The sequence below is a fragment of the Elgaria multicarinata genome, chromosome 4 (assembly GCF_023053635.1).
Source record: "Elgaria multicarinata webbii isolate HBS135686 ecotype San Diego chromosome 4, rElgMul1.1.pri, whole genome shotgun sequence".
In the NCBI taxonomy this organism is placed as follows: Eukaryota; Metazoa; Chordata; class Lepidosauria; order Squamata; family Anguidae; genus Elgaria; species Elgaria multicarinata.
In genome coordinates, this window is record NC_086174.1 from 117,737,237 (window position 1) to 117,750,863 (window position 13,627).

Below are 13,627 nucleotides of genomic sequence, written 5' to 3' on the forward strand. Positions count from 1 at the left end.
CTCCACTATGCAGTGTTTCCTCAGGCTTCCAATTTTCAGGCCACTGACTACTTTGCCAGGTTATCACTAAACTAGCACCCTTGTATCCTCCCCTCTATAGCATACAGCCTCTCCTGGTCTTAAAACACTGTAAATTTCTTTGGAAACTCTTCTGATTAGCACTTTCTTGACTCAATAGCTTGTCAACTCTGTTGTTTTTCTCAAGCATAATTCTTCACCTTCAGGTTTTTGCATAGTCTGTGTTTAATTCTGGGAAACTTGTCACTTAGCTTCCCTATATCATGGCTTTAATCCAGCCATGTCAACTTTCCTCTTAGAAACTGGACTCCAAACGGCTGAATTCCCTAAGCACCCAAACATTTCATATACCACCACATCAGCTTAATGTGTGCTAGAAGCATCACTGACAGAATGTATGCAATGTAGATGGGGTGGTATTTATTGCGTGAACTTGTATAACGAAAGAGGAAGTAACTGCAATAAGGAAAACCATTAGTGGTGGGAGGAGGCAGACTTGAGGTTATAAAGAATGTTTTGAGGCTGCACGTTGGGGCGCATCTAAAGACTAGTTTGAGAATCGCTGGTATAATTAGTGAAGCAGCACATAGCGATACTATTGTTGCATCCGTTGACTATATTGTTCACATATACAGAGGCCTTGCACTAGAGACTCAGCCTAAGTATCTTTCAGAAGAGATGCAATATTATTTGGACCGGCACTTGGTTAATGTGACAGTTTGGCAGTCTATTTGTGCCATGTGTATGTTTTAAAAACATAAAATAACAGAGCCTCTTGGATTGGATGGACTAACAAAACAAAATCAAAATAAAGCACCACAGGAGGCTAGTAGAAATCCATATAAAACAGTGATTACAATACTCCCTATGTAAAAAGAACAGCTCACAAACCCATTTTCTCTCCATGCATATCCAAACCATGTATTTGCATGGGGAAAGGATACACGGACCAGAATGATCACCGATACAACAACTGGAAACAAAAAGCAGAAATCCACATGACCACAAATGCTGGACACCAAAATACGGCAACCACAGAAATGGCCATATATCCACAAATATGACTCTGAAGGCTACAATTGTCCGTAGAAGGGCATCCTCAGGACCCAGGTGCTAAACCAACCAGAGCCAGATTTCACAATGAATTGATGTCTCAGGAAGATAGAACTGATGCCTCAGGAAGGCAGTTGATACACTCATGCTGATCAACCAAATACCAGACAAGAGTGCAAACCAGCTCCATTATGCTTGTGTCTGGGTCCCAAGATGAGGTTGCACAAGCTCATTTGTAGCTGGGATTGGCTGTGAAGCATAATAGTTTTTACTAGGCAAACAACAGGCTGTCACACAAACGGAAAAGCAGGTCTTGCAAGACTTGAGACTCGGGGCTGTTGTCAGAAAGACTGGCGCAGAGGCAGCTGCGTTTCGGTCACTTTTCCCTGCCTAACTCCTCACTTCTTCCTTTCTCCTCTTCTCGCCCACACTCCACTCCCTCCCTCCCCCACGTGGTCCCCAAAGAATGGAGTAAGTGGGGATAAGTTTTTGCCAGCATCCCGGCAGAAATCTGTGGAGGAAAAAATAGGTCTTGGAAATTTGGGGATGTGGTTCTAACAACCCTTGTGAACTCAGAGGGACTGCTGAGTAAAGCCCTGGACAGAGCAGGACGGTAAGGACCGAGACTGACAGACACGGAAAGAAGATGAGAACTCCGTCGGCGGACCGTCTGCCTTCCCAGTTCAGAAGTTTGCGAAGCCGCATTGATTGCGGAGGGAAAGCATCCCCCTCTCTTGCTTCGAATGGTTGCGCCCATAAAGGCAAGGAGCCTTTGCGGGCTACTTCACCTCTCGGTTGGGGTGGGGGGGAGATACGCGAGTGGCGGGCAACTCTCGTCTTGACCTACCTGCGACCTCGAGGAAGTTCCCCTTCTGTCTCCCCACCCCCACGCCACCCCACCCCGTTTCTTCCCCTTCCTACCCAGTCCTCCTCCAGCGCACTCGCTCACCTTGGGCAGCTCGCGGAGCTGGTTGGCGTCCAGCAGGAGCTCTTCCAAGCTGCGGCTGTAGCGGTAGATTTCCTCAGGCACGGCGGCCAGCGAGCAGTGGCGCCTATCGATAATCTCCACATGACGGTTGCACCGCCACAGCGGGATGCAATGAAACATAGCAGCAGCAGCCGCGGCGGCGGCGGCGGCAGCAACAACACTCGCCTGCCTGCCTGCCTGCCAGCCACCCGCCGCAGCCGCACAGGGCTCTGGCGGCCACTCGGGGCAGGGGCGGCGCGCAGCGCCTCAGCCTTTCAACTGCCCCCCTCCTCTTCCCTTCTGCCCGCCCGCTCGCCCGCGTTCCTCCTCTTCTGGGCGAGTTCCAGCTCAGCCTGCCAAACCCGCGCTGCTTTTGCCCTCAGAAAGCCACGGGGGGCGCGCGCGCAACCCGCCCCTTAGCAACCCTCGCCGGGCTCCGAAGCGCGTCCCCACGGCTGGCTTGTTTGCCAGCCACCGCCTTCCACGGCGCCCTCTCCTCTGTCTCCTGCTGTTCTTCCCTCAGCAAGTCTTGGAGGAGGCGGCGGCGGCGGCGGCGGCGGCTCCTACAAACATTCGCCTGGGACACAAGGAAACACTTTCCTCCCCTTCAGCTCCAGAAAGAAAAGGGGAGCAACTACTATGCGTAAAAGGAGACGGGGCGGGGGACACCCCTTGTTCCTTTTATTGTCTCTTATTGGGTCCCCGCTGTCCAATGAGTTGCGTCGAGATCTCGCTCGTGGTGGGCTCCGGCGGAGCCCGGCTCGCTGCTGGCTGCGTCTCGGGCACCTTTTCTCTTTCTTTCATTCCTGTGCCTGACCCGGAACCCTCGCTCGCTCGCTCCCTCCCCTTCTCCGGCGCGCTGGCTCGCTCGCTCCTTCTTTCGCCGCTGACATCATCAGCCCCAGATCCCTCCCTCTTCTCCGACTCTGGTATCTGACCCCTCGGTTGTGCGACACACCGACGGGGAGGGAGAAAAGAGCCTTGGCAGCCGGGAGCCTTGGCGAAGAAGTGGGGAGGGGGGATCGGGGAGGGGGGTGAGAAAAGGAAGCGTGGCTAAGAGCGGGGAGGGGTGTGGGGGAGGAGGGAAGTCTTCCCAAAGTTTCCCCTTTGTTGGGAAAGATTCCAGCAACACGCCGCCGCCGCCTCCTCGCCCCCGCGGCGATTTTGCAAATCATAGTTTCGGGAATCCAGCGCGATCCACGCTGCACACTTACTCGGAAGTAAGTTACGGAGTTCTATGTGCAGCGCGGCACTCAACAGACCTGCTTCACGCACGAATGTGGGTGTGTGGTATATCTCGCCAAATAGCCAGATTTTTTTTAAAAAAATGTTAGATTGGAAACCTCTAGTATAAATGACTTTTTTTTTCCATATGGGAAAATCTCTTGAGTACCAAGCTCAGATTCATATCCTACACATAGGCAGCTTAAATACCTTTGGCTTCAATTTTTTTCATTATATTTTCATCCAACATTACTTTCGAGGTATTCAACGGGCATAACAATCCTGAGAGGTAGATTAGGATGAGAGGTGGGCATCAAGCCAAGGGAACACAAATTATATCCAAGCTTGGTAGTAAAACATTATTTCTTCCAGCCAACGGAAATATATTCAAAGTGCCTCTGAGCATGTGCAGAGTGTCTTTCCTTTTCCACTGAGGAAAAGCCCTTCCCAACACAAAATTAAAGACAAGGGATTATGGTACAGGCAGTGTTGCTCCTGCGTAACTCTAGAAATTAAAACTCACTCCACCTCCCCAGCAAATACACCACACATAAAGAACACTGACTCCCTTCCCAAAAAAATCAGCCCTAGTTTCCCTCTCCCCTCCACTCCTAAGATCTTTACAATTAATATTGCCACACGTGTACTCAAACTTTTCAACTCTTTCACCATCAGTAGGCTTGTGACCAGCCCAGAGTCACCAGGAAAGCTTTGCATCTGAGCAGGGATCTGAATCTGGATCTCACCAGTCCAAATCCAATACTTGCACCAGTACAGCATGCTGGCCTTCCTTCATCAATGGAATTTCAGCAGGGTTGCAATGTTGTGCTCTTGTACCATACATAACTTAGAAGACTTAGAAGTTCCTTCTCCCCAACATCCAGTCCTTTGTAAATATAAGTCATGTGCAGCTCTTCGTCAGGGTATTTCTTAGCCAGCATCCTGTGTTGATGATATAGTGGCCAAGCACTCACAAGCTTGCAGGGAACATAAGAAACTGCCTTATACCAAGTGTGTGTTTATATCAAGTCAGACTACTGGTTCATCTAGCTCAATATTGTCTACACTGACTGGCAGCAGCTCTACAGAATTTCAGACAAGGGACTTTCTCAGCCCTAACTCAAGATGCATGGGGTTGAACCTGGGCCCTTTTGCATGCAAAGCACATATTCTCCCACTGAGCTACAGCCCCTCGCTTAAGAGTGCATTCAAACCTTTGTAAACCGCCCAGAGAGCTTCGACTATGGGGCGGTGTATAAATGCAATAAATAAATAAAGTGACTGCACTGGTGGAAGGTCATCAACACCCTCTGGTCTGTTTGAGCGACAGGCTTTGAAACACAGAGGTATTGTCAAATTGTTGGGCAAGGTTCTTAATAATGCAGATAGGATTAAGGTTAGTGTTGGCACTCCCTCGTCCTTCCACATTGCACTGTCATCTGCTTACATCTGACTCATACAAAGCCTTGTGCAGTGCTATTGCACCAGAACAATTGTAATGCCCTGAATCACTACAGCAGTGCACGTTCCATATAGTAATACACTGATGTTAGTCTAGCCTCTGCTAATGAATAGTTGAGCGAGTATTGTAGTATGGAATGACCAGTCACTCAGAAAAGTAACAGTTTGCAGTCCAGCTTCTATGAGGGAAGAGAAAGCTGCCAGTTTAGCTGGTATTAAACCTTTACACTGGGGATGGCCGAGGCCTGTTATGAGTTCCTGCAACATATGAGGCTAAGCGACAAATTGCCCAGAGGGACTGAGAAAGAAGAACCTGAAGGAAGGTGGAGGATGAGACTTAAGGAACAAATGAAGAGGAGGTGGGAAACTGAGGCAAAAGGCTCTAATCACAGAGAGTGAAAGATGGAAGAGCTCTTAATGAAACCCAGAAAACCACCCCTTAAATTTAGCAATGACATTCCTCTCTTCCTAATATAGAACTTTTCTACACAAGGCTGTTAATCCACTGTATCTACTTTCAGTTTCGTGGCAGAATTGAGATCTGAGCACTACATGAGGAGTGTTTCCTTTCCTGATTTTTGGTTACATAACCTCTAGGAGGCAGTGTGGTATAGCAGAATGGCACAAACACATGAGGAAATTGCTCTTTCTTTCACTTTCACAATTAAATGCCACATTTTTGTGACCCAAAACACCCTCGCTGAATGTGCCGATTAGATACAGAAGCATAACTGGAAGATCACAACATCATTTTTAAGAACCCATAAACAACTGTGACTAGGGAATGATGAGTGCATGTTAAATGCCTCAGGTAGAAAAGCCCTTAGTGATTTCATCATTTTAACCATTTCTAATACTTCAATAAGCCAATTGTAACTTCTGGGAGTAGTACATCTTTTCCATTTGGCCTCTACATTAATCCTCACTGCAGAAACTGTAGATGACATTTTCCAGCTTTCCTAATTAAGTCATCTAAATTAAGGGTTACTGAATTGCAGAAAAACTCCTGCCATGATAAATACATTGGTTTTGTCACAACACACTATAGCTACCCTCCTGGAAATGGACCCCAAGGTAATTCACAACCCACCGATGCAGGTATCCCAATATTTTCAAACCACTTTATGATTTGCCCAGCAGCCCATAGTGCTGACTTCTCCTAAACATATTTATTGAGAAGTAAATCTCACTGAGTTCCATAGAGATTACTACTCCCAGACAGATTTGCATTGATTTCAGTTCACCAGGATAAAGTTATCTATCTTCTTTATGAAGCTTAATAATATATGTATTGAAAAGTGAAATATATTATCAAAGAAAAAGACACATGTTTTCCCAGGAGGTTCTGCATACACTTTTTGTGCACCTCCAAGGATTTAAAAAACAACCACCTATCAATCAGAAACCCTGATAGATTGAGCAGACCTCATTATAGATAAAACAGGTTAGACCAATCCTCAACTTGCTATTTGAATGCCTTGGAAGATAAAACAGCATTACTCTAAACTGTCACCTGCCCTTAGTGGAAATTTGTCAAAAAGCGTTCCTTTCTTCTCTTCTGAAAGGCATGCAGGGAATGCAGTGCTTGTTTGTTATAAAAAGCTGGTGACATAATTTAAGGAGAGCTTTAAACATTGACCAGTTAACAAGAAGCAATAAATCCATAAAACTCATAGAACTTGTTTGTTTAAGAAAAAGAAAGAGGTCTCTGCCTCAAAATAAAATGTTCTGGCAGGTAACTGAACATAGCCCATGATGTTGCTCATATATCAGTGCTTAGTATCTAAGGCTGTGTCCACATGATAGCTTTTCAGACAGTTTGAATTGTACATGTCAACACAATCAAATTTACTTCTAGGGCATGCACCTGTGAATGCTAGCAATCATACCAAGTTGACTGTCAGCATTTACTGGTGTATCTCTACATCTTTGGATATTCGTAATGTTTGACTGGTTTGTCAACAATCACATGTGAATGTTGAGATTCATCACATTTCAGATATTCACTAAAAAAAATCTCTCAATCTCTCTCCCTCCCTCCTTTTCTTTCTGTGCTGCTAGGATCTCTAGCCAAACTGGCTTTGTATCCACAATGCTTTAAGAAGTACCTAGAAAAAGCTGGACCTAGCTCCCAACAGGACAAACAAAACTGCTTCAATAGACACCTGAATGACATGGGCACCTTTTTCCCATAAGTAACACCCCCACCTGCATGCAAAGCAGTAGCTTATTTATTTATCTGAGCAAAGTCACTGCAAAAGAAACTAAGCAATTCCTTTTAAAAAGTACAACCACTTATTATTATTATTATTATTGTTATTATTATTATCCTACCTTTTTCCCAGTACTGGGCCTCAAGTATATACAGCTTTTTTTAAAAAAAATCAGTAATGTAAATATTTCCACTCTGTAGTCAACAGTTCATTCAGATTTAGCATTTTACCATTTGTCATAGTCATGTTCTAATTTATTTATTTTATTTTATTTTATTTTTGCCATAGGCTGCCTAGCTCACCTGCAGAACATAGTTTTGAAAGTATTCTAATTAAAATTAAGGGTGAACGCCTACATCTACAACTTTCTTAAAGACAAAAGTGAAGCAATTCTCCTCCCCTCAGCAATGCCCGACTATTCAAAAATGAATATTTTATTTATTTATTTATTTATTTACAATATTTATATACTGCTCCCCATTCAAAATTTCAGAGCAGTGTACAAGACAAAATGAAATAAAAACAGAATAAAACACTTTAAAATAGATTTTAACAGAAGCAAAATGTACAGTGACCCATGGCTGGTCATTAAGGGAAGGCTTCCTGGAATAATGACATTTTCAGGAGGCGCCGAAAGGAAAACAAAGTTGGCGCCTGCCTGACCTCCAGAGGCAGGGAATTCCATAGGAGGGGGGCCACCACGCTGAAGGCTCTTCCCCTGGTGGACTCCAATTGGAGGATGGGTCTATGTGGAACCACCCTCGGATGCCCTCGGATGACCTATCTTCCTTAACCCTTAGGAGTGGAACTGACAGGACCAATATGAGCTTGCAATCTAGTTTAGTCTATTTCACTGATCTTGTATGGGATGTATGTGTCTAAAGTAGCTACAGTTATGATAGCAAGGTTCTCACTTCCCTTATTACATTTGTTGTTATCAAGGTAACAGTGTGAGATCACGCTGGCATCACTGTAACTTTCAGAGGGAGGTAGCTGCTCCCATTACACTTCAGGACTGATCTTTTGTGGTCAGCCTGACAGATACAAAACAGGTAATTTGTGTATATTAATCTCTCTGGCACCTTATAGTAATTTATTTGCTAAATGCATTGTATGGTGTGATCCTAAACATGTATGTCAAGTGGAGCTTACTCCCAAGTAAGGAAATGTGCATAGAATTGCAGCCTAGCCTGCAATCCTAAACATATTTGCCTGGATATAAGTCTCATTGAACTCCATAAATTTACTTATGAATAAATTTGTTTAGGATTAGGCTGTTAATTTGTTACATTCTATTGTCACTGTGATGGTGCATAGAAGAAATAATAACTATGAAATAATTTATGCAGATACACCAGCATGGGCAGAGGAATCAGTGGCCTCAATTGATATTGGTATAAGAGAATGCAAATATTTCATTTTCATAGAAACCTTTGTCAGGTAGCGTCGAAAATATAATGAAAAGGTATCGTCAGCAAGATCAATAGAGAAATAAATGCAGTGTTTGTTTACTGCATTTCTATACCGCTTAATAGTCAAGCATCTGGGTGGTTCACAAAACAAATGCCCTCCTCCTGGAGGCCTGACTGGCGCTGACACTGGCTCCATGGCGGTGCCAAGTTAAGACATGGCTTTTTAACAAAGCCTTGGATGGCTAAATCCACCAACCTGCACACTGTCTTGTTTTAATTGGATTTTTCTGTTTTAAAATTTCATATTGGTTTTAACATATTAATGGTTTGATTTGTTTTAAGAATTGTATATTTATTGTTCTGTTGTATGATTTTATCTGTACGCCAACCTGAGATCCTTGTGATATAGGGCAGGATATAAATGTTTTAATAAATAAAAATTATAATATAATATCACTTCATCGATGCAAAGGAAACTGTCACCTAAAACAGTCACAGAATAAATTCAAAGTTAATAAACCCAAAATATAGATTGGCTATTCAAGGGAAATACAACAGTTTCCTCTGCATCGATGAAGTGAAATGTTCCCTGTAACTCAGCAGTAAGTATTTTCCTAAAGTTATCCCTTTGTACCTGTTTTGTATTGAAAATGATTGTGCGTTGATTTTGGCACCACTAACTGGGAAGACACTAATGTGCTTGAGCTGGTAAAATGTGTGTGGCTATATATAGCCCATTGTTCTCGGTGTATTCCAGTATTATGGGAATGTATCCCTGCTCTCCTATCTGCATTGCTGTTTCTGCTTATCAGCATTTGCCCAGGTAAGATGCCAGGAGTGACGGGAGACTGTGATATTGTTTTCCCTGATACTGGTATGTTAAAAGAGCATTATACAGACCAGTATTGGGTCCTGAGTGCAGAATTTCACATCTTCAGAATTTTGGCATCATTTTTTAAACACGTTTCTAGTCCTTCTGTTTACAAAGATACAAACACATATGAGTCAGAGGTTTTGTGAATAGGATATCCAGTGGTCAAGGGGAAGAGCAGCACTGCCCTCCATAACACTCTGTCCTTCAGTATTGCAGGATGGGAATCAATTATTTTGTTGTTTATTTGTTCAGTCGCTTCCGACTCTTCGTAACTTCAAGGACCAGCCCACGACAGAGTTTTCTGTCGGCCGTTGCCACCCTTAGCTCCCCCAACGTCAAGTCTGTCACCTCCAGAATAGCATCCATCCATCTTGCCCTTGGTCGGCGCCTCTTCCTTTTGCCTTCCACTTTCCCTAGCATCAGCCTCTTCTCCAGGGTATCCTGTCTTCTCATTATGTGGCCAAATTATACACCCCCCAATATATACAAAGTAATTTAATTTGCATAATATATACAGGCTGTAGACTGTATTCATTTCAGTACAGTCACTGCCTTGCCCTATGGATGCAGGGATTTGCATATTCATTATCTGCATATTAATCGATTACAGACACTTCTAATTGACCATTTACCCATTCCAAGCAGATAGTAAAGTTGTTGTTGTTCTTCTTCTTGTTGTTGTTGTTATTATTAACATTCATACCTCAGTTTCTGATTCAATGCATCTCCAAACCTGTTAACAATATTGTTTTAAAAGCAACACACAATTAAAAAATAAAATTAAAAAAGTAGAAAATCGCAAGAACAAAGACTGAAACAGGTTGACCAACATAAAGAAACCAAAGCTAAGCAGAACTTTCAGAAAGGGTGGAGAAAAGAGAACCAATAGAAGAGGCACTATAATCAATTAACAAGTTCTCTTAAAAATAATAATAATAATCCAAATAAAAAGAATTCCAGTGCGGAGATGCCAACTCCTCCAAAACAAATTAAGCCACAGTGTTTACCAAACAAACTTAGCGATAAAGCCTTGGAAGTTGCTGGAGGCCAAACTTGGCAGATTTCCAGAGTTAATTAAAAAATACAATAATCGCCTTTCTTTACTTTTCTAGCTGACCACTGCGAACAAGTTCACTCATAAAATGTGTCAATTCTTTTTAGAAAGGGAGAATGGGGGATAATATGTTACTCCAAAATCGGCCCATGCAATTTTAATGCATACCTCTGCTTGGTTTTCAGCACTGCATAAATCCCACCAGGATTTGCATACATTATTGATTATCTTCCAGCCATCAGGCCCTTCATTTACTTTATTTGTTTACATGACTGGGAGCAGTTTCAGGATTGTGGTTGGTTGATCACAGAGAATGGGCCTCCTGTGAACAGAACAATACAAAAAGAGAATTTCAGAAGCTGCAACTTTTCTCTACTTTATTACGGGTGGGCCAATGAAGCCAACCCAACTGGGTTCAATAGGGCTTACTCCCAGGTAAAATGGGTATGGGATTGTAGGCTGAATGTGCATAGGACTGCAGCCTTTGTACAGCAGCCTGAACTATCAGAGGCCTGGTGGTTTATCATGAATCAGGGGAAGGAGAAGGACAGCATGGCTAAGCTATTTGAAGTCTGGAATTTCCCAGTGGGATGGAGAATGAAGAAACTGCTAGATGAGTCTGTGAAGCCAAGTGTGATGAGCTGATCAGCTGTCTAGAATGTGACCAGAATGGAACTACATATAGCTTTGGGTAGGGATGCTTAAAGTGGGTTGTCATTTTTTTGTGACTGGATTCCTGTGCCTGTAGATCCAACCGTATATCCCCCCCACCCCGCCGCCGGATAGTTACATCTATTGAATATCTGTACACTCATAGCTGTTAACACCTTGCCATAAAAAGGTGGCAATGCAACCAGTGGATTGTGTGTGTGTGTGTGTGTGTGTGTGTGTGTGTGTGAGAGAGAGAGAGAGAGAGAGAGAGAGAGAGAGGGAGGGAGGGAGGGAGGGAGGGAGGGAGGGAGGGCTGCATAGCATACCTAGAGAGGAGATTAGAATGGGCTGGTCATTTGGTGTTCAGTTGTCCAGCACAACTGATGCTGGACAGGTGACAATAACGTAGTGCCTATGTGCCCTATTTCACCTCTGAAATGGCTCATCTGATAATGGTTTAAAATAAGAAAGCCCCTAGAACATTAAAGGCTCTGATTCCTGCTTATCCCCAGAAGAAATTGTTTACTGTCTTAGGTATGCAGTGAAGGATTGCCAACTGACCAAGGGGAAAAAAGAGCCTTACTGGCTCCTGTGCCATTAACAGCAGCTTAATCTGTAGAAATCATTTCAGACCATGGAGTTGACCAATATCTCCTGCTGATGTCCATAGATAACATCAATCTTAAAAACAACAATGAGTCTTGAAGCACCTTAAAGACTAAGAAATTCATTCTGGCATTGGCTTCCATGGAACATAGCCCACTTTAACCCAGTCCATGAACGTTTCATCCAGAATAAGACCACAATCCTATACAGGTTTAGAAAGGCAAAAGTCCAACAATTCCCAGCATAAGAATGCAAGAAAAGCCATGCTAGATCAGACCAAGGGTCCATCTAGTCCAGCACTCTGTTCACACAGTGTCCAACCAGCTGTGAACCAGAGACCCACAAGCAGGACATGTGTGAAATAGCACCCTCCAACCCATGTTCCCCAGCAACTGGCACAGATAGGCATGCTGCCTCTGATACTGGAGCTATGCTGAGGAGTTGTAGGACTTCTGCCTGTCTAAATCTACATAGGATTGCACCATGTATTCCTTAATCTTTAAGGTGCCATAAGACTCTTCCCTGGGTTTTTCTCCTCTCCTGCAATACACTCTGGAAATTGTTTCAATGGAAGGCACCACTATTAAAGACACAGGAACAAAAGCCAATGAAAACATTGACAACCTGAATGGAGAGGTTTGCAGGAGCTCCTGGTTCACTCTACATAAGCAGAGGCCTTCGCATAATAACTTGAAATATGAAGTGAGGAGGTGTGAGTAACCATCCCGGGATATCCTGCTTCTATAAACAAAGGTTGTTGGTTCAGGATAATGATTCAGAAACAATCTCTGCTGTTCTGCTTTGTGTATGAATTCAGTGAACAGTCCCCAGGAAGCCTCTTCAAAAGGTCACATGTACCCAAACCAGGCAGCACTGAATTGAACAGGTTGCATGAAATCTAACAATTGTGTACACATTGTGTGTGTGTGTTTAAATCCATCCAGGGATCCTGGTGACATAATAAGCCCCATAGCAAAACTGGAGTGGCCAGCGCTGTTAACCGTTGCATTTAAGGCTATAAATAGGAATAGTATTGAGCCGGTAAGGCGTCTCTTTTCTTGTCCTCTCTACAGAGGGAGTGATTGTTCAGTGGGTAACACTGCTCTTTGTGTTGCGGGCAGCGGGGAGGGGAGTGATTTGTGAACCCCATTAGGTAGCTGGTCTTGTATTTATTCTAATTTAAGTTTGATTCATGGAGAAAGGCGAGGCAAGGAGCATGCCTTGTGCATGGCCTTCTGTGCTCCGTTTCTCCAGTTCAATGGCCGTAAGAGCAAAGCAGGAACGCCGCTCGCAATTTTAGCACACAAGGGTGGTGATTTCTCTTTGGAGAGCCACCTCCACAACTGCTGCCTTGAGCCCTAATGGTGGTGGAAGGACACAAAGGACTAAAAGTCAAGCTAACGATGCAAACCTTACCTGGGAGTAAGGGGGAAAACAGACACTACTTTTTTAAAAAAAACACTATCTAGCAGCTATGCCTTTTAAAATTACTCTAGAGCAGGCCCAGGGGCCCAATCCAGATCTTAAACGCCCCCACCCCTAGATTTTACAAGCCCAATGCTGTGATCCCAATCCAGATTGGGGGCACTGCATCTATTCTAGAGTAAAAATGGAGGGAAATGTAGACATGGATTTTAAGAAATTTGTTTCAGCTTTAAGTTCTGTTGAACTCAGTGGTGTTTACTTCTCAGTAGACATCGGTTAGATCTACATCAAGCAGGAAATAACACTTTGAAAACGGTATATGGAATGTATCCTGGGCCTGAACAGTTATCTAAACCATTATAAAAGAGTAGTGTAGATTGATTCTGCTCTGGACAGGATTGCAGTGTAAGAGGGGCATGTAGTGGTTTTCTGACTCTACCTGCAACACAAACTGAAAGGTTGCATTCGGATTCCTTTCCATAAGTAGGGGGCCTCTTGAGATAAATGGCATCTTCTCCATTAACTACACCGTAGTCAAAAGAGAGACATCTAAACAAAAACATTCTTCTTGCTATGGGATCAATACATTGGCCTGTGCAAGGCTCCTTAGAAGTGAATCCCATTAGATGAGTGTATACAGAATTGCAGCCTGTTCTAGAATATCTTTCT

The 13,627-nt window shown here is 43.6% G+C and overlaps 1 protein-coding gene across 1 annotated transcript in view; it reads right to left on the reverse strand.

The window, feature by feature from the left end:
• Nucleotides 1–2,222, reverse strand: part of LRRC1 (leucine rich repeat containing 1) — a 79,871-nt gene extending 77,649 nt beyond the window's left edge. Inside the window, exon 1 of the mRNA XM_063125050.1 lies at nt 2,021–2,222. Coding sequence (XP_062981120.1) covers nt 2,021–2,179 — 159 coding nt within the window. The 5' untranslated portion in view covers nt 2,180–2,222. The remainder of the gene's footprint in view (nt 1–2,020) is intronic.
• Nucleotides 2,223–13,627: the final 11,405 nt, after the last annotated feature.